The sequence below is a fragment of the Anomaloglossus baeobatrachus genome, chromosome 5, assembly GCF_048569485.1.
Source record: "Anomaloglossus baeobatrachus isolate aAnoBae1 chromosome 5, aAnoBae1.hap1, whole genome shotgun sequence".
In the NCBI taxonomy this organism is placed as follows: Eukaryota; Metazoa; Chordata; class Amphibia; order Anura; family Aromobatidae; genus Anomaloglossus; species Anomaloglossus baeobatrachus.
In genome coordinates this window covers 557,238,696-557,260,422 of record NC_134357.1, presented here as the reverse complement: position 1 = coordinate 557,260,422, position 21,727 = coordinate 557,238,696, and the positions used below count along the sequence as shown (strand labels likewise).

Sequence of the window (21,727 nt, the reverse complement as noted above, 5' to 3'; positions counted from 1 at the left end):
ATAAATATGAGCTAATTAGAGGACTACGTCCACGTTCCCCTTCCTGAATAATTTGTGCCAGCGGAACATAGCCATGAGGACAGTCTAGAGAATATGGTCAGGATCTGGCTTCCTATGCATAGTTTGTTGGGTGGGAAGATTCATCCATATTGGATGGGGTATCTCGTATGTGAGTGAGGTAACCATCGGTATTAGGACAGATCAATAGACTTGGGAAAGTAAGGAAAGACTTTTGGCTATCTCCAAAGGAGGGACTGTTAAGGACCAGATTATGAACTATTAGGAGTGTATATGAAGATATCCAAAAACCAGGATTTAAGATGCTGTTTGAGACTGTGTACCCCACCTAGTTCTGCATTCAGACAGAAGACTCAGACAGTCTGGACTTTTCATGTGATGAGTGAATCATGCTGACATTGCTTAATATAAATGAGGAAGCAAGCACATTACAGTATATTGTATATCACAGAATAAGCTGTTCTACTTTATCCAATAGGAGACGTGTTACGTATTATTGGCTGCTAGCCAATAATTCCCTTTAAATGTATTTTCCACTTCCGTATTAAATCAGTCTTACTTTCTATTCATATCCGAGTACGTCTCTGGTGTGTATGAAAGAGAGTAGTATGCATGCTACCACAATTGACTCATAATTTGGACTGCAGACAGTTTAAGGTAGATGCACGATTATTAGATTGCATCACAGTAAATATATGGCCGGCATTAACACCCATACATCGAAAATGGGTGAGATCCACAGAGTCAACCACAGAGAAATGTCTGGAGACATCCGACAGGGTCAAATTGTTCTGGGGTTGGGAACCATAAATAAGCTATATACAGGTACAGCTCAATAAATTAGAATATCATCAAAAAGTTAATTTATTTCAATAATTCCATACAAAAATGGAACCACATATATTATATAAAGTTATTACCTGCAGAGGAATCTATTTCAAGTGTTTATTTCTGTTAATGTTGATGATTACGGCTTACAGCCAATGAAAACTCAAAAGTCATTATTTCAGGAAATTAGAATAATTACCACAAAACACCTGCAATGGGGGGAGATTGACAAAAGCGGACTGCTGCTGGAATGAGTGCTTCAAGAGCCACCACACACAGACGTATCAAGGACATGGGCAACAAGTGTCACATTCCTTGTGTCAAGCCACTCATGACCAATAAACAACGCCAGAAGGGTCTTACCTGGGCCAAGGAGAAAAAGAACTGGACTGTTGCTCAGTGGTCCAAGGTGTTTTCAGATGAAAATAAGTTTTGCATTTCATTTGGAAATCGCGGTCCCAGAGTCTGAAGGAAAGGCCCTGTCACACACAGAGATAAATCTGCAGCAGATCTGTGGTTGCAGTGAAATTGTGGACAATCAGTGCTAGGTTTGTGGCTGTGTACAAATGGAACAAGATGTCCATGATTTCACTGCAACCACAGATCTGCCAAAGATTTATCTCTGTGTGTGACGGGGCCTGAAGAGTAGAGAGGCCACAATCCAAGCTTTTTGAGGTCTAGTCTGAAGTTTCCACAATCAATGATGGTTTGGGGAGCCATGTCATCTGCTGGCGTAGGTCTACTGTGTTTTATCAAGACCAAAGTCAGCGCAACCGTCTACCAGGAAATTTTAGAGCACTTCAAGCTTCCCTCTGCCGACAAGCTTTTTGGAGAAGGAAATTTCATTTTCCAGCAGGACTTGGCACCTGTCCACACTGCCAACAGTACCAATACCTGGTTTACTAACCACAGTATCACTGTGCTTGATTGGCCAGCAAACTCGCGTGACATAAACCCTATAGAGAATCTATAGAGTATTGTCAAGAGGAAAATGAGTCACCAGACCTAACAATGCAGATGAGCTGAAAATATAGAAAAAAGTTCAGCTCACCTGTCACCTGAACCGCCAAGTCTCCAGGGTGCCTGGGATCCGCTGGTATGTCCCGGCCAGCGTATAATGGACAACAGCAAAGAGAAAAAGGATCCAGCACGAATTCCTTCTTAAAAATAAAATTCATTCTTTTATTGATGCACTTTAAAAATGAGCTGAAGGCTGCTATCAAAGCAACATGGGCTTCCATAACACCTCAGCAGTGCCACAGGCTGATCGCCTCCATGCCACGCTGCATTGATGCAGTAATTCATGCAAAAAAAGCCCGACCAAGTATTGAGGCATTTACTGTACAGACTTTTCAGTAGGTGCCAACATTTCTGAGTGTAAAATCATTTTTCAGTTGGTCTTATATAATATTCTAATTTTCTGAAATAATAAATTTGGGGTTTTCATCATCTGTAAGCCATAATCATCAACAATAACAGAAATAAACATTTGAAATAGATGCCTCTGTGTGTAATGAATATATAATATATAGGAAGAGATCCCTTTGTGTGTAATGACTCTATATAATATATACCGTATTTTTCGCTTTATAAGACGCACCTGATTATAAGACGCACCCCCAAATTTGGTGAAGGAAAAGAGAATTTTTTTTTTTTATGTAAAATGGGGTCCATCTTATAATGCCAGTGTCCCTCTAACAAATCATATAGGGTATATGTCCCTCATAGCCCCCCCATCCTAAAATTAGCCCCCTTAATCTGGATATGGCCCCCTTATATTGAATATAGCCCCCTTGTGATGGCACACGTTCCCCTCTGCTGCCTATGGTCCCCTATGGATTGCACACGTTCCCGTGTTACATAACGCCCCCATGCTGCTGCCCATGGCCCCTATAGATCGCACAAGTCCCCCTGTGTTAGATATCGCCCCCATAGTGCTGCCCATGGCCCCTATATAGATCGCACAAGTCCCCCTGTGTTAGATATCGCCCCCATAGTGCTGCCCATGGTCCCTATAGATCGCACAAGTCCCCCTGTGTTAGATATCGCCCCCATAGTGCTGCCCATGGCCCCTATATAGATCGCACAAGTCCCCCTGTGTTAGATATCGCCCCCATAGTGCTGCCCATGGTCCCTATAGATCGCACAAGTCCCCCTGTGTTAGATATCGCCCCCATAGTGCTGCCTATGGCCCCTATAGATCGCACAAGTCCCCCTGTGTTAGATATCGCCCCCATAGTGCTGCCCATGGCCCCTATATAGATCGCACAAGTCCCCCTGTGTTAGATATCGCCCCCATAGTGCTGCCCATGGCCCCTATATAGATCGCACAAGTCCCCCTGTGTCAGATATCGCCCCCATAGTGCTGCCCATGGCCCCTATAGATCGCACAAGTCCCCCTGTGTCAGATATGGCCCCTAGGCTGCTGCCCATAGTAAAATAAAACCCTCTTTCCTTATCTCCTCCAGCGCTGAGCTCCCTCCTGTCTGGCTCCGTGCTTCTGTTCTTCCACTTCCTGGTTCTCAGTGCGGTCATGTGATCGGCACAGGAGCCTGAGCTCTCTGCCTGCCTGATTACAGTGGAAGCAGGGACACGGGGAGAAACGCTGCAGGGGTAAGTAAAGATTTTTTATTTTAGAATGAGCAGCAGCCTGGGGGCCAAATCTAACACAGGTGTGGGCATGTGCGATCACACTGGGACGCAGGCTCATAGAATATGCACCGCTGCCCCAGCCCCTCACTGCGTGCGATTTCAGCACCATTGGAGATGGACAGCGGCTGTGCATATTATATGAGCGGGTGCAGGAGATCAAAGGCTGCAGCCCGCAGCGTTCCCCTGTGCTCCAGAGCTGCTGCCCCCACCTCCCCTGGACGCTGCGGTGTACATATATATATACACCCCCCCCCCCCGTATATTCGGCTTATAAAACGCACCCCCTACTTTCCCCCAAAATTTGGGGGAACAAAAGTGCGTCTTATAAAGCGAAAAATACGGTATGTTTCCCTTTTTGTATTGCATTACTGAAATAAATTAACTTTTTGATGATATTCTAATTTGTTCAGATGCACTTGTAGATGTATTTCCTCCCACCACCACATAAAGAAGTTGGCTAATGAGGGAGAGAATTTGGCCCCCATTGGGCGGCCCTCCACTTGAAAATAAAAAGTCCTGTTGAACACAAAAAAATTATTACGTAGGAAAAAAAATTGCAACATCCAAAATGTACAGCACTAAATCACTAAAATATGCAAAATATTTACAAAGGTGTTCAGTTCAATCAATTGTATGGACAGATCATGTAGTAGAAAGGAATACAGCTCGTGGAATATACATATTAGATGTTGACACACGAACCCAAGCAGACTAAATCTGAGGACAGACCTGTTTTACATTTATTGAATATCTGTACTACTTTGGGCAACGCATTTACATTGTGGGATTTTTTTTTACATTTTTCTACATTTATTCCACTTTGTAATCTAGTTCACCTTTATAGAGTGTGAACAGGGATTTAGTGGATTTGCCAATCTTTATGACGGTTTCCACAAGTACTAATTAATCTGTACATGATTAATAACATGCGATATGAAGGCATAGAAGATCAGCCCACCCCCCTTGGCGGAGGATGTCACAGCCAATGCATGGAACCGTCCTGGCTTAGATTGCTTCATAACATGTTTTTTCCAATCCCGTTCCCTTCACTTCCCCTCTAACCCTCTTTTTCTATATGCATAATCTACAAGTTATTTGCAATTACATATTTGAGCTCCACCTATATTAAATGTAATGAATTGTATATTATTACATGCCAGTACTGTTCATATTGCGGCAATTCTTTTCCTCTAGCAGGGGTTTATATATTGGTCTTTTATGGTGCTGACAGCTGTGCGTTCCTGTAATGCTTGCCGGGTGTAGCAAGCATGGCAGGGGGCATTCAGACCTACATGTGTCTGATGCACAACAAAAGGGGGCACTGGGGACAGAATAACAGTGGGAGGCCCTGGAACTAGTGATAGAGGTTGGTGGGACACTTCCTATCCTCATCTGCAGCTGTCCCTCCTCTCCTAGCCAGTCTCCGCAACTGTCGCCGAGCAGGTACCTGAGACCATCAGAAGACCCTACAGATGACCTGACTAGTGACGGGCAGGTGGGGTTCACTAGACCTCACCACTGCACTAACACGACACAAGGTAAGTACTGTAAAGACAAACAGGGAGAAAAAGCAACAAAAAAAAGGATAAAGACTGAGTACAGGAAAACTCCACAGCAGAACCTTCCTCCAAGGCGGCCACAGACCAAATTAATTTGTATTTTCAGCAGGGATTGCTGGGTAACACCACTATTTAAACCTGAAATGCATGTCAAGCTATAGACGAGTTCTCTCGCGGCACACCCAATTGATTACACCAGGATGTGGGTGGGTATCTATTTGTGAAGTATATTTAAGACACTAGTTTGGTTATATGAATTAAAATATGAGTAAGGATCCTGTTTGATCCGAAACACGTCATCTGCTCTGCTTTTAACAAGATTTGTCTATGGAATTTTAAATGTGTGAAATAAAGCGTCAAATTTATTGTTTGGGATTGCTGGATACCTTTATTCTTTACCTACACCTTTGTCATCCAGCATTTGGCAACACATATCTATGGTCTTAATCACTGACCTGCCGGTGTCATCTGGTTACTCTATCATCTGGGCAGTAGTAGACAAGTTCTCTAAAATGGCGCACTTCTCTCCATTGTCCGGTCTTTCTTCTGCTCCTGTGGTCGCTGAGCGCTTCATCCAACACATCTTCTGCCTGCATGGCCTTACTTTCCATATTGTGTCAGAAGCATCCAATTCACATCTCTGTTCTGGAATAGTACCTGTAAGCTGCTGGATGTCACTTTGGACTTCTCATCGGCCTACCATCTGCAGCCTATCGGCCAACTGGAGTGGGTCAACCAGGTCCTGACAAATTTCCTGTTGCACTTCATCAACAAACACCACAATGATTGGATCAAAGATTCTGCCATGGACGGAGTTCTCCTATAATAATCACACGAGTCCTTGGCTAACTCTATTTCTAATAGTATATGACAGCAGCCCAAAAATCCCTCTTCCTATGGTTATCACCTCCGGCAACCCTGTGGCCGGTGTTCTTGTCAAGGGGTTCTCCGAAATCTTGGCGGATACCATGGCCTCCATGGAGCACTCCTCCATCAGTATGAAAAGATGCGGATAAGAGATGCCTGGCTCCTCCTACGTTCCATCCCAGAGACAAGGTGTGGCTCTCTTATAGATATGTCCACCTCAAGATGCATTCGTACAAGCTGGGTCCTTGCTTTATTGGTCCCTTGAAGGTGCATTAAAAGATAAATGCTGTGTCCTATAAGCAGAAGCATCCGGCCTCTTTAAGGATCCCCAACTCTTTCAATGTGTCTCGCCACAAGCCTGTTGTCCTGAACCGCTACTTCAAGAATCCTGGTACTCTGCCTTCACCAGTCGGCGTGGTAGACATCTTTGAGGCAAAAAGCATCCACGCAATGAAAAAGGTGCAGGGTAAAGGGTTTTTTTTGGTTGATTTGATGGGGTTAGTCCTGAGGAAAGGTCATAGGAGCCCAAGGAGAATATTAATTTCCCTCTTCTCCTAAAGAGATTCCTTTCAAACCTGGAAAAGTGGGAGGGCCTAAGGGGAGTGGTAGTACTGTGCGGTTATTGGAATCCCCGCACTGTCCTGCCCCTTTTTCCCGGCACTCTTATTCTCCTTACCGCCCAGTGGTGAATCCCATGTCAGCAGTCTCTGCCGTATTCCCAGGGCCTGTGCAGACACAATGCAGATCTCCTGGGAGGGCGCTTTGGGCGTGGGTACATGGACACCTATTCTTAAAGGGCATCATGCACTAACCCGGAAGTGCCTCTCAGCCTATAGCTGAGAGGTAGATTCATCAATAAGAGACCAAGGTTCTAGGTCAACAGCATCATTACTCTCCGCTTTCTCTTAGAGGTCCACTATGCAAATTATATTTTTCTTTCCATGATTTTCTAAGTTGTCTGCACATTCTACATACGCTATCTTTTGGCTTTGAAGATTAGAAATCTGGGCAGCTAATGCGGGCGTCTCACAAGACGATCCATCGTGCGATATGTCATCGGGGTCACGGTTTTCGTGACGCACATCCGAAATCGTTTGCAACGTCGTTTCGTGTGACAACTACGAGCGTCTCAGAGCGATCACAAATCGGTTACAAATCGTGTATCGTTTACACGTCGTTTATTTTTAAAAAATCGTTTATTCTTCTCTGCGCCGGTTGTTCATCGTACCCGGGATAGCACATATCGCTCCGTGTGACACCCCGGGAACGATGAACTGCAGCTTACCTGCGGCCGCCGGCAATGCTGAAGGAAGGAGGTGGGCGGGATGTTTACGTCCCGCTCATCTCCGCCCCTCCGCTTCTATTGGCCGGCGGCTGTGTGACGTCGCTGTGATGCCGAACGTCCCACCCCTTCAGGATGTGGATGTTTGCCGCCCACAGCGACGTCGCTCAGCAGGTAAGTGCGTGTGACGGGGGTTTAACGACTTTGTGCGCCACAGACAACTAATTGCCCAAGACGAACAAACGACGGGGTCGGGTACGATCGCTCGTGCGATCGCACGATAGATCGTATCGTGTGACGCCCACATAAGGGTCAACATCTTCTAATTTCAGGGGTTGGGATGGATGCTACTTGTATGATCTGGCTGAAATAGATCTCACTCTAAGAGAAGGGCGTCCAATGCCCAAAATAATGGGTACAGTATTGGGTGGAGGACCATGTGGTGGTCTAGCAGCAGAATGGTGACCATTTGTTATACTACAACCCTGATAAAGCAGCCACAGCTGGTGACTGAGAAAAATTTGTGACTTCTCTGCATTTAGTGGTCACTACTCACCTGGGTTGTCATATGTAGGAATCTCCTCTTTACACTGCTCATCACCCTTTACATATGTAGTATGGGTCAGATCTTCCCCCTGAAACAAATATTGTAAAAGTCACAGACAGATGGAGAAGTCACATCTATGATCAGCTCTAATCCTGCCATCTCCACCGTTCTCATTACACAAGTATAAAACATATAATACTGGTGGATAAAACAAGACTGAGCACAAGACCTTCACAGCCGTCTACACATCATAGGGAGATTTCATGGCACCTTCTCTCCATCTACCTGATGATCCTGAGGAACATTTGGATCTTCTTGTTTACAGTCCTGTGGTAGAAGAGGACGGGGACATCTCTCTGGTGTTGTCCTCTTACTGGATAGAACTGGAGGAAACACATACAAGGACTGAATTAATTCCTTACATACAGATAATTATAGGCCGTCTGTATTTAGTCCTGTCTATTACCTGGTGATGTGAGGGGCTGGGGAACACACATCATGACTTCCTTGTACCGATCTTTGTGTCCTTCTAAATACTCCCACTCCTCCATGGAGAAATAGACGGTGACGTCCTGATACCTTATAGGAACCTGACACATACAATGATACCATCACCCCCGAACCCTTCATAACGTTACTGTATAATGTCCCAGCATTCCCAGCAGTGTCACCTCTCCAGTCAGCAGCTCAATCATCTTGTAGGTGAGTTCTAGGATCTTCTGGTCATTGATGTCCTCATGTATCGGGTGGTGAGGTGGAGGCCCCGTGATTGGGCTCAGGGGTCTTCCCCAACCCTCAGACACAGGGGTCTGACAGCGCTCACTAGAGGTCTTCTTCACTACTGTGTAATCCTGGTTATGAAGAGACACAGTAATAAATCTCACTACAGACATTTCCAGAGTCCTCACCTCTCCAGTTCTGTCCATCTGTTATTCCCATAGATAAGAATGATGTAATGTGACGTCATCAGAATCTCTCACCTCTCCAGTAAGCCGGAAGAGGATCTCTAGGGTGAGGTGTAATATCCTCTCCGCCATCTTGTCCCTGTCCATATCCATCCTTCACGGGGCAATCAGGAGAATTCTCTTCTATAGAAGATCTCCACTGAGAGGATCCGATATTGTAGGGACCTGAATGGGGAGAAGATGACGATGTAACATCATAAAAAATCTGCTGTAATAATACAATTACTGGAGATAATAAGGGAAAACATATGGGAGTCAGTAAGAGAGGGGAACAAGCGATCACGGGAGGCAGTGAGTTAGATTTCAATGGAAATCTTCAAACAAAAGCTGGATAAACATATACCTGGGATGATTTAGGAAAACCTGCACTCGCAGGCAGTTGGACCTGATGGCCCTTGAGGTCCCTTCTAACTTTACCATTCTATAATTAGATGATGAAACAGAACATGTAGAAATTGTACGCTCGTGTTTCATATGGACTGGAACATAAATTGCATTGCTGACTAAGACGTCGCCTCCATGTTCCCAATCCCAGTGGTACAGAATGTCACTGGAGCAATCACAGCCGGATGTTGTGTGATCACTAATGAAGGTTGTTGAAAAAGGTTTTAAATGACAAAAAATATCACAATTTTATCAACAAGAAATCCCCTTCACTAGAGGGAAAACACTGAGAATATAACAAAATGGAGACGATATTTCCCAGTACAGAGGCCGGAATATCAGCAGAATGTATGTGACCGAGACAGATAGAGCCGCCGCCATTATATCTGAGGAGCAGAGAGAGGAACCTCCCCCGCCCCAAATAGTCTCAGAGCTGAAGGGGTTAATAAGGCCTGTGTCCAGTAATGGGGAATCTCCACACACCTCCACCTGCAGAGCCGCACAATAGATGTATGGCCACTCCGTGCTTACAGGACCTGTGATGATGTCACATGGAGGGGAGGAGTCAGGGGTCACATGATCAACTCCTCAGTGCATGCAGGACTCTGCTGTGCTGGCTGAGTGGCTGAGGTGAAAGTTATGTGTGCGGTCAGGAGGGAGCAGTGTGTGTACGAGGTTTACCGAGTGGAGCCGCGTATGTACGACGTGTAGGGAGCGGAGACGTGTATATGATGTGTATGGAGGGGAGCTGCCTATGTACGATGTGTACGATGCGAAGCTGTGTATACTAACTGTACCGAGCGGAGCCGCAGATGCGGTGTTTGTATGATGTGTGTGGAGCCGCGGTTGTACGACATGTGCAGGGTGGAGTATATTTGGAACACAAAACTCGTTCCACCTCATAGTACTTGTCCTTCTCCAAGTCAACCTCAAAGATATCCTGAGGACTTGGCATAGCATCAAAATTGTTAAGAGAGGAATGGAAGGAATTATTAATCCTCGACGCAAGCCGGAGTTGGAGCTTGACCGTCACAAGATTAGTGATTTTAATTACTTTATATGGACCGACATATTTAAGAGCAAATTTCTTTGATGGAACTTTTAGATGGAGATTTTTTGACGATAGCCACACAAGATCTCCTACCTATGCCCATGTCTGCGGTTCTCTTGGCCCTATCGCAAGTTATCAAAAGACCTTTTTAACTCTTCTCCAGACCTTAATCAGACAAGAAGACTATCTTTCCTCCCCTGAGACCGCCAACTGCAAACCTTAAAAGTTACCAAAAACTGGATGAAAACCCTCACAACAAAAAAAAGGCGAGGTGCTAGTAGCAGTAGAGGTGCGTTTATTGAGAACAAACTCAGCCAGAGGAAGAAAAACTACCAAGTCCTCTTGATTACAAAAAAACCCCATCTTAGATATTGTTGTAGTTCTTGGTTCATTCTCTCCGACCATTCTCTCCGACCATTGTCTTTGACCATTAGTCTCAGGATGATAACCTGAAGAAAACGAAAGCTTAATTCCTAACCTGGAGCAAAAGCTAGCCAGAAACTGATCCCCGCTATTGTTCATTATGTTTCATATTTCATATTATGCATTGTAACTAAAATTGTATAATTTCATTTTTTGTCTATACAGTAGTATTCAAAATAATATCAGTCCAATATAACTAACCAGATTATTCCCTGTTTTTGGTATAAATTATATTACCACATGTCAAACAATTTACCAATTGGTGCTGTAGATTCTTAGAAAATTGTATTTCAATAATTATTAGTCAACAGCAAAATTGGTTCAGACATGAAAACAGTTGGACCCAACTAATTTTGGGGTGCTGAAAACGAAAATAATGCTTAAATTTTGAAGATGGCTCTAGTTTTTATGATACAGGGGTGCGTCGATATTTCACACAGCTTTTGATACAACGTTAGGCAAGGAATACATCATCAACCTTGCGTCATCCGTTTTGCACCATCCAACTGACTATTGGATTGCTTCATCAATATTGCATCATCTCTAGAGTTGAGCAGACTAGGAATAATCCGGGTCCGGCGGATCCGCGGCGGGCTGCTAAAGAAGTCCGGATCCGATCCGGAATACGGCACCATATATGTCAATGGGGAGGAGAGAGAGAGAGAGAGAGAGCAAAAAAAAAGGATCCGGATCGTGCACCCGGAATCCTGCGTCCGGGTCGGACTCGGATCTGCCGCTCAAACCGTGCCGATACGGATTTTGACGATCCGGGTCCGCTCAACACTAATCATCTCCAAATGACCTATGAATTGAGTCATCAGTATTTTATCATATCTAAATGACCAATGGTAGATGCCAAAGAAAGATGTTGCAATCCTAATTAAACTTGCATCACACATCTCTATAAAAGGAGCATGTTCTCCCTCTATCAGTCACACAGCATTTTCAGCGGTCAACTGATATCATCGTTCAGCTATTCAGTGGCTTGCATTAATAAAGCAGATCATTTCTGCTATATTTGTGGTGAGGTGACTTTTGAGCCACAAAAGCGAAACTTGACTCATATGGTTAAGAGAGCCTACAACCTGTATATTGGTTGCAAAATAAGAGATCAGGACAAGGGTCAGGATCAGTGCCTCTGTGGTGACTGAAAGGTGTTTGCCCTCTTGCTTGGTCTCCAGTTTGGTTACACAAAGTACTCTTTTTTCCTGCGTGAATGGGACATTCGAGCAAGACAACAACACTACAAAAAAAAAAAAAAAAGAGACTGGCCCCTCAGAAATGCATTGCAGCCAGGGACTAAAAATGTTTTTCATCCAGCACTTGTCGAACCACAGAAAATTCGGTTACCTCCATTGCATTTCAAGTTGGGTTGAAGAACTTCGTAAAGGGAATGGACAAAAATGCAGAAGAATTCAAATATCTCATTTGTAAATTTTCAATTGAGTGAAGCAAAGATAAAGGAAGGAGTCTTCATTGGTCCTCAGATTCGTGTGCTTCTGCAAGATGAGGAGTTTCAACGTTTACTGCGTGGCAAGGAAAAGGTTGAATGGGTAGCATTCCAGTTAGTGGTAACAAATTTCCTTGGAAACACCAACTAAAAAGAGCTTGTGGAAAATCTTCAGGCATATCATCTTCTTGGCTGCAAAATGGCATTAAAGATTCATCTCTTGCATTTGCATCTAGGCTTCACACAAACTGTGGAGCAGTGAGTGACGAGAATGGTGAGCGATTTTACCAGGAAATAGCAACTATGGAAAAAAGATATCAGGTTTATTGGAACCCTTCAATGCTTGCAGACTATTGTTGCAATATATAGAGAAAAAGAACTACATATGATCAGGGAGCACCCTCACAATAATATGTATAAAAGGCAAACCTTTATTGTAAAAAAAGAATAAAAACACTAAAAACATGACACACAAGATGACACGGCCTAGTATCCCCCGAAACACCCATCATATACAAAGCACAGGCAACAATAGAGACATGCAATAATAAATAACAGCTATTAACAAATACCATGCAAAGTGCAAATAACCGGCCGACTCACTATTATCCAAGCGATAACGTCCATGAAACAGGTGTGTATAAACAACGGCACCAAAGAAATCGCCATAAAAAGCGATGTCACCTCCTCCACAAATGTCAACAACAATAATAATATATATGGAGAAAGCAGCAACACCTACGGGAATGCATAGGTCATAGGCAGTGTGTGTGCCATGGGCATAGGCACAGGAGCTTCATAGAAGAAATAGCCTGAAGAGGCAGAGTAACAGCAAGGATTAGATAAAGCAAGGCCAGGGGAAGTACACGGGGGACACGAATACCGTGGGGAGACCCACGCGTATCGCCACAGCAGCGGCTTCCACATGGGCAAGTGTGTACATAGTAACACACAACAAAGGTAACATACAGTTAGGTCCAGAAATATTTGGACAGTGACACAATTTTCGCGAGGTGGGCTCTGCATGCCACCACATTGGATTTGAAATGAAACCTCTACAACAGAATTCAAGTGCAGATTGTAACGTTTAATTTGAAGGTTTGAACAAAAATATCTGATAGAAATTGTAGGAATTGTACACATTTCTTTACAAACACTCCACATTTTAGGAGGTCAAAAGTAATTGGACAAATAAACCAAACCCAAACAAAATATTTTTATTTTCAATATTTTGTTGTGAATCCTTTGGAGCCAATCACTGCCTTAAGTCTGGAACCCATGGACATCACCAAACGCTGGGTTTCCTCCTTCTTAATGCTTTGCCAGGCCTTTACAGCCGCAGCCTTCAGGTCTTGCTTGCTTGTTTGTGGGTCTTTCCGTCTTAAGTCTGGATTTGAGCAAGTGAAATGCATGCTTCATTCTGTGAAGAAACCAATGTGAATCAGGTGGTCCTTATTTAAGGGTGATGCCAGCCCATGTTGTACTTGCATTTCTCCTTGAAAGCCTAAGAAATATGGGTTGTTCGAGACATTGTTCAGAAGAACAACGTACTTTCATTAAAAAGTTCATTGGAGAAGGTAAAACATATAAAGAAGTGCACACAATGATTGGCTGTTCAGCTAAAATGATCTCCAATGCTTTAAAATGGAAAGTAAAAACAGAGAGACGTGGAAGAAAACGGAAGATGACCATTCAAATGGATGGAAGAATAGCCAGAATGGCAAAGGCTCAGCCAATTATTAGCTCCAGGATGATCAAAGACGTCTCAAATTACCTGTGAGGACTATGACTGTTAGAAGATGCCTGTGAAAAGCTAAGCTATTAGCAAGTAGTCCCCGCAAAGTCCCACTCCCACTGTTAAAAAAAGACATATACTGAAGTGGATACAATTTGCCAAAGAACACGTCAATTGGCCTAAAGAGAAATAAAGAAACATTTTGTGGACCGATGAAAGCAAAATTGTACTTTTTGGGTCCAAGGGCCACAGACAGTTCGACAGACGACCCCCAAACTCTGAATTCAAGCCATGGTATACTCTGAAGACCGTGAAACCTGGTGATGCAAGCATCAGGATATAGGCATATTTCCCTTAGGCTAGTTTCACACTTGCGTTGGACGGCATCCGTTGCATTGCGTTGTGTGACGGATGCAACGGATGCATTGCATATAGTGGCACAACGGATGCAACGGATCGTACAAAACAACGGAATCAGCCTATTTTTATTTTTTTTTTACAGTTTCACCGGCGGCAGACTATTGTGAACGATCAGCTGATCACCCAGCGGCCGGGCGCTCAGCTGATCGCTCACAGCAACCGGTCGCCGGGTGATCAGCTGATTGTTCAGCCGCCGAGAATGTGTGCGGGGGCGGAGTGCGGGGTGGGTGGAGCCGAGCGGGTCAATGGCGCTAAGGACAGGTGAGTGTGTGTGTATGTGGGTGCGCGTGTGTGTACATGCGGAGTGAAATGCGGGAGGGGGCGGAGCCAAGCGGGGAAGTGTCAGGCTCCCTGCATGCGTAGCCAGGGTAAATATCGGGTAACTAGGCAAAGCACTTTGCTTGGTTACCCGATGTGTATCCTGGTTATGGGTGCAGGGAGCCAGAGAGAGCATGTGCAGTGAAATCCTAAGGATTCCGCTGCTCAAAAAAAGGTTACATGCTGCGTTGCTTCCGCCCGGCGGAAGCAACGGAGCGTCGGCCAGCGGAAGCAACGCAGGTACGTTTGGCACAATCCGTCCTCCATACAAGTCTATGGGAAACAACGGAATCCATTAACAGATTCCGCTGTTTTCCAAAAGGGCGGATTGTGACAGAAGAAAAACAACGCAAGTGTGAAAGTACCCTTACTATGGTGCCGGCTTATTTACCGCATACTAGGGATCATAGACCAGTTTGCATATATTAAAATACTTGAAGAGGCTTTGTTGCTTTACAGTGAAGAGGAAATGCCCTTGAAATGGGAGTTTCAACAAGAAAATGACCCTAAAGACATCAGTAAATGAGCAAAATCTTGGTTCCAGTCGAACAAAATTAAAGTTATGGAGTCATGCCATCCCAATCCTCGGACCTTAATCCGATAGAACACTTTTGGAGTGACATAAAAAATGCTGTTTCTGTGGCAAATCCAACAAATGCAAATAAATTGTGGGATGTGGTCAAAGCAATTATTAATGTTTATTCATTACCCGCCTATTTCTTGTCTCATGTTTTTAATTGTTTTTAAAAATGCCTTTGAGCTTTTTTTCATTGTTTCAATAAAGCAATATTTTTAATTATCATCTATCTTGTGGTGAGTGAACATTTTCTTGTGACTATCCATCTTCCTCTTGATTACATTCCAGGGGTTTTCAATGCTGCCCAATTCCAGCCTTGCTGAAGCATCCCCAAATCATCACCAATCCTCCACCAAATTTCACAGTGGGTGCAAGACACTGTGGCTTGTACGCCTATCCAGGTCTCCATCTAACCATTAGACGAACAGGTGTTGGGGAAAGCTGAAAATCAGACTCATCAGAGAAGATTACCTTACTCTAAAAATTGGGCAGGAATTGTGCAGATTAAACTTTGCGAAGGACGTATGAATCAAGCCACATACAAGGTTATCCTGAAAAAAACAGTTGCTTCCTTCTGCTCAGGTAATGTTCTCAAACTCTGAGGACTGTTTTTTTCCAGCAGGACAATGCACCATGCCACACAGCTAGGTCAGTCAATGTGTGGATGAAGAACCACCACATCAAAACCCTGTCATGACCAGCCCAATCTCTAGACCTGAACCCCATTGAAAACTTCTGGAATGTAATCAAGAGGAATATGGATAGTCACAAGCCATCAAACAAAGAAGAACTGCTTACATTTTTGCATCAGGAGTGGCATAAGGTCACCCAAAAGCAGTGTGAAAGACTGGTGGAAAGCATGCCAAGACGCATGAAAGCTGTGATTAAAAATCATGGTTATTCCACAAAATATTGATATCTGAACTCTTCCTGAGTTAAAACTTTATTAGTATTGTTGCTTCTAAATGATTATGAACTTGTTTTCTTTGCGTTATTTGAGGTCTGAAAGCAATGCATTTTTTTGTTATTTTGACCATTTCTCATTTTCAAACAATAAATACAAAATGTATTGCTTGGATATTCGGAGACGTTGTAAGTAGTTTATAGAATAAGAAAACAATTTACATTTTACTCAAAATTATACCTATAAAGAGAAAAATCAGAAAAACTGGCAATTTTGCAGTGGTCTCTTAATTTTTGCCAGAGCTGTATGTATATATAGCGGTCTCTAATTTAAATGTTAAATCCCACCACTTACTGTGGGGGTAAGACCTGGGCTGTAGGCCGTTTGTCCAGATGTAATAAGATAATCTGTGTAAGTGTATAATTAAAATGTACAATGAACAAAGAAGTATTCATAACACACTGATTGTATTCATAACATGTTGGTTCTCACTAGCTGGGATGTAAAAATGGGGCTTTATCTTTACTCCTTGTTCCCGTTTCAAGGTCAAATGTTGGACTGTATAATCATGAGATTTTTAATACATGAGCCAAAAGAAGATTGCTTCTGCTCAAACAGTGAATACGTCTCGGCATGATAATTTTTGTCAGAATCATTTATATCTGCGCAGATTGATTTGAAATCCATCTCTGTGACCCTGAGAAACCCCATTTGTGGTTTCCCCAAAATTCCCAACCTTGACACTACTACTCATAAATAGCCATGGATATATTGGTTCAAACCATAATCTACATAACCAATTTACAAAATTGAACCAAACACAAAAGAGTAAAATGTATATACTGCTCAAAAAAAATAAAGGGAACACTAAAATACCACAACCTAGTTCTAAATGTTCCCTTTATTTTTTAAGCAGTATATAATCTTTATTGTGAGACTAAAAATTAAAAAATGTGGTGTAGTACCAAAAGAAGTGCTCTAGGTGGCATACCATTACAGCAGGAGAAGGGAAATTGGTTAGGATATATTAAATACCAAATGCCAGTAGTAAATAGAATGAGTCAACGTCCCAGTATAAAGTCCATAGCAGATGCAATAAGATCACTGTGATAAACGCACATCAAAGTATAGGCATTAAAGTAAACAGAAGTTCAACTAACCTGGAAACACTGACTCCCGCTGGAATGGCGCCAAATCCCTAAGTACGTTTCGACGATAGCCTTCGTCGGTTGGGCGTGGCATCATGCCGGCAGGGAGTGTCTTTAAATACAGAGCCCCGGCCACTGTAATTGGTCGTGTCAGCGGCGCTTGCGCTGTACAATACAGCACAGCACGCTGACAGGGAAGCGTGTCATTGTTCAAGGAAAGCCCAGAGTCACACCCCCGTGAGTCACAGCCGCACATGATAAAGAGCACGTGACGCAGGGAGGGGAGACACCGGGAACCTGGACAATAAAGATACGCCCTGTCAGCACACTGCTAGGAGACAGCACATGTGCACCAACCAAAGGGCTCAGAGATGTACTTAAGACTTGATCAAAGCAGGAAATATCAATGAAATGCAATAAGACTTCCGGTTCAAATGATAATGAAATGCTCTCAAACAGAACTAGATAACAGAGATATTTCATAAATGCATATATAAAGATAAAAGGAGGAATGTACATATTTTTTCATGGTTCTATGGATATGGATATGAAAAGATATGTGTGTTCCTCCTTTTATCTTTATGTATGCACTTATGATATATCTTTGTTATCTAGTTCTGTTTGATACCAGTATCATTTGAACTGGACTCATTCTATATACTACTGCCATTGTATTTAATATATCCTAACTGGTTTCCCTTCTCCTGCTGTATAGGTATGCCAACCTAGTGCACTACTTTTGGTACTTCACCCCATTTTTTAATTTTTTGTCTCACAATAAAGATATATATTTTACTCTTTTGTGTTTGGTTCAATTTTGTAAATTGGTTATGTAGATGCTAGTTCAGTTGTTGTGCTGTTGGCCTGTGTTCCTGCTAGTGTTCTGATCTATTGTTTCTTGACACCGGACTGTTGTTTTAACTCCTCTCTGCCCGCTCCCTGTTCCTGTTCTGACCGCCTGGCTTTAGATCTCGGACCGATACCTGACCATGTCTCAGTTTACTCCCTGAATCTATTACATGCCTTCCTGGAATTCTGACCCCTGGATTGTGACCTGACTTCACCTCTTTGTACTCACTGAATCTATGTGTTGTCCTATTACCAGACCCCGGCTTTCCTGGCTACTCTTTTGTTTGTACAACCCATAAGTAGTGACTACATTACATTACAACTGGCCAGATTTTTTTCCCTTGCCACCCATGGATCCAGTCCATACTCTCTGTTATCAGGTGGCGAACCTGAGTGACTTAGTCCGGGATCTAGCCATGGAACATCAGAAGTTGGAATCTTCTCAGATTCAGTTACAGGGGCAGTTTTCTAATACTATGGGTACTTCTCAGAACCCCTCACTACCAACTGTAGTCAAAACTCCAGGACTGGCTGACATACATTTGAGCTCCCCTGAACCAGTGGTGGTGCTCCCTGATAACGTTTCGGGGGAGAAAGACCATTTCAGAATTTTCAGGGAGAGCTGTAAATTATATTTTACCTTACGACCTTGATCATCAGGGAATGAGTCCTAGTGGGTGGGAATAGTTATGTCCCTGTTAAAGGGGGGTTCTCAAATCTGGGCATTTTCTTTGACTCCAATAGCCACAGAACGGTCGTGTGTTGATGCCTTTTTTGACACTTTGGGGCTGATATATGATGAACCTGACAGAGTTCAGGTGACTGAGGAAAAGATCATGAACTTGACACAGGGAGGCAGCACCACTGAGCATTATAGTTGAGTTCAGACAATGGTCTTCTTAAGTTCTGTAGAATGACGCAGCCCTCAGGTGTCAGTTTCACATAGGCCTTTCTAATACAATAAAGGATGCTCTGGCTCTACAGTTTCCACCTGGATCATTGGCGAAGGCCATGACTCAGGCTATCCGAATGGACTGCAGGATTCACTAGAGACATGAGATGCAACAGAAGGTTCCCTTCAGTTCTCCCAGTCTTGGTCATCTACCTGAAGCAGAGCCCATGGAAGTTGGTGCATCCAGCCCTAGAGACAATCAGAAGAAACAACGTAGTTATCTGGGTCTTTGCTTCTATTGTGGTCACACTGGAGATTTTTGGAAGGACTGCCTGACACGCCCCCTCGCAGACAAGTCGTCGGGAAATGCTTAAGTCTGGGTAACTTTCGAGGAGGTCACCCAGACTTCCAGGTACCTCTTAACTTCTTAGATAAAGTCTTATTGAATGTGGAATTACTTTTTGAGAACTGTTCTGTATCAACATTTGCTTTCATTGACTGTGGGTCTGCAGCTAATTTTGTGAATTCTGGACTGGTTATGAAACTACGTTTAGGGACAGTTAGATTGGAAGGCCAAATTCAGATTGTTGCCATTGACAAGATGCCGTTACTCCAGAACCTGGTCCAGTTTGTAATGGTGAAATTCATGCTCAAAGTGGGATCTCTTCATACTGAGGCCATCTTCTGTTATGTGATCGATAATTTACCTGCGGGGTTGGTATTCTGAATCCCTTGGATACATTTGCATAATCCTGGAATTGATTGGTGTCAAAGGGCTATTATCAAATGGGGTTCTTATTGTCATAAAAAATGTCTTAATTCTATTCAGGTTTTTTCTGCTAATCCAGACAGTCTTCTGGAGTACCTGAAGGATTTCAGAGATCCTTTCTTGGAAAAAGAGGCAGAGATCTTACCGCCCCATCGCCCTTATGATTGTGCTATCAACCTTGTCTTTAATGCCAAATTACCTAAAACTCACCTGTATAATTTGTCTGGCCCAGAGTGGGCTACCATGAAGGCATATGTAAGCGAAAGTTTACAGAAGGGGCATATCCATCCTCCTCTCCTATAGCTGCTGGATTTTTCATTGTCAAAAAGAAGGATGGAGGACTCTGTCCCTGTCTCGATTTTCTGTGAATTGAATAAAATTATGATTAAAAATACCTATCTGCTTCCACTTATCCCCGACCCATATAACCAACTAACTGGGGCAAAATAATTTTCTAAACTTGATCTTAGGGGGGCTTATAATTTAATATGCATCCACAATGGTGATAAGTGGAAGATGGAATTTTTAACCTCTGAGGGTCTGTTTGAGAATTTTGTTATGCCTTTTGGACTAACCAATGCACCTGCTGTATTTCAAAACTTTATGAACGATATTGTTTCTGATTGCATTGGAAGTTTTACTGTGGTTTATCTGGATGATATTTTAATTTTCTTTCTTGATTTGGATTCTCATTATGGACATATCCATTCTGTTTTACAAAGGCTTAGAGAAAATTCCATGTTCGCCAGGTTAGAAAAATGTACATAAGAAATGTCATTCCTAGGCTTCATTGAGTCAGCAATTGGCTTTAAGATGGACCCTGGGAAGGTGCAAGCCATAATTGATTGGGTCCAACCTAGCAACATTAAAGCATTGAAATGTTTTCTGGGTTTTGCCAATTAGTACAGAAAATGTATTAAGGTGTTTTCTCAGATCGTTAAACCTCTGACTGATCTCACATGTAAGGGGGCGGATCTGAAGGTTTGGTCATCTGAGGCTGTTGGGTACTTTCATAAGTTTAAAAGATGTTTTATGTCCGCTCCAGTTCTTCTACAGCCGGAACTCATGAGGCCGTTCATCGTGGAGGTGGATGCTTCTGAAGCTGGGGTAGGAGCTGTATTGTCTCATGGCTCTAAAACATTAACCAACTTGCTTGCGGCCATATGCCTATTTCTCGAAAAAACATTCTCGTCTGCAGAGAGAAATTATGATGTTGGGAATTGTGAGTTGCTTGCTGTCAAACTTGCATATGAGGAATGGAGGCATTTTTTGGATGGTGCTGTTCATAAAATCACAGTTGTTACTGACCATAAAAATGTAGCTCATATTGAATCAGCCAAACGGTTGACACCTTGACAGGCCAGGTGGTCATTATTTTTCTGTAGAGTTAATTTTACCATCACGTTCAGGCCAGGTCTAAGAACGTGAAAGCTGACTCTTTGTCACGTAGTCTGGATTCTGTATCTCCTCCAGAATCTCCATTCTTTCACAAGGTATTGTTATTGCCAAGATGTCCTCAGAGTTGGAAGCAGAAATTTGTGATGCTTAGTCGTTAGCTTGGACTCTGGAGTAGTGAGAGGAGCCATTTGTTCCTGTACACCTGAGGTTACATTTATTGCAGGAATTTCACAACTTAGTGTTAAGTGGTCACCCAGAAGGCTATTTCTAGGCTCTTCTGGTGATCATCCATACATACCAATGTTAAGGATTTTGTATACACTTGTGAAACTTGCGCACGTGCTAAAGTAAGTCATAGCCGGCTGGTCGGGAAATTGGCTCAATTACCAATTCCTGGAAGACAGTGGACCCATTTGTCCATGGATTTAATTACCGACTTACCCATGTCTGGTGGGAAGATTGTTATTTGGGTAGTAGTTGACTGATTTAGCAAACAAGCTCATTTTGTTCCATTGTAACGGTAATTATAATGGTAATCCTGGTAATTGCTCTGCTTCTTCACGGAGTATGCTCTCCCAGAACCTTGCCAGTCGTACATTCTGGTTCATTAGTTGTGCTGTTGGCATGTGTTCCTGCTAGTGTTCTGATCTATTGTTTCTTGACCCTGGACTGTTGTTTTGACTTTTCTCTG

General features: G+C 43.1%; 1 protein-coding gene across 2 annotated transcripts in view; it reads right to left on the bottom strand.

Moving 5' to 3' along the window:
• LOC142312296 (uncharacterized) overlaps positions 1-21,727 on the bottom strand; it is a 57,219-nt gene that overhangs the window by 20,715 nt on the left and 14,777 nt on the right. The window contains exons 1-6 of one of the 2 annotated variants that reach the window (XM_075351227.1): positions 9,586-9,643; positions 8,734-8,883; positions 8,425-8,604; positions 8,220-8,343; positions 8,039-8,136; positions 7,763-7,841 (exon numbers count right to left, since the gene is read on the bottom strand). In XM_075351227.1, the coding sequence (XP_075207342.1) occupies positions 7,763-7,841; positions 8,039-8,136; positions 8,220-8,343; positions 8,425-8,604; positions 8,734-8,811 (559 nt within the window). In that variant the 5' untranslated portion in view covers positions 8,812-8,883; positions 9,586-9,643. Of the gene's footprint in view, positions 1-7,762; positions 7,842-8,038; positions 8,137-8,219; positions 8,344-8,424; positions 8,605-8,733; positions 8,884-9,585; positions 9,644-21,727 lie in introns of those variants that run through there. The other variant, XM_075351228.1, reaches the window with a different exon arrangement.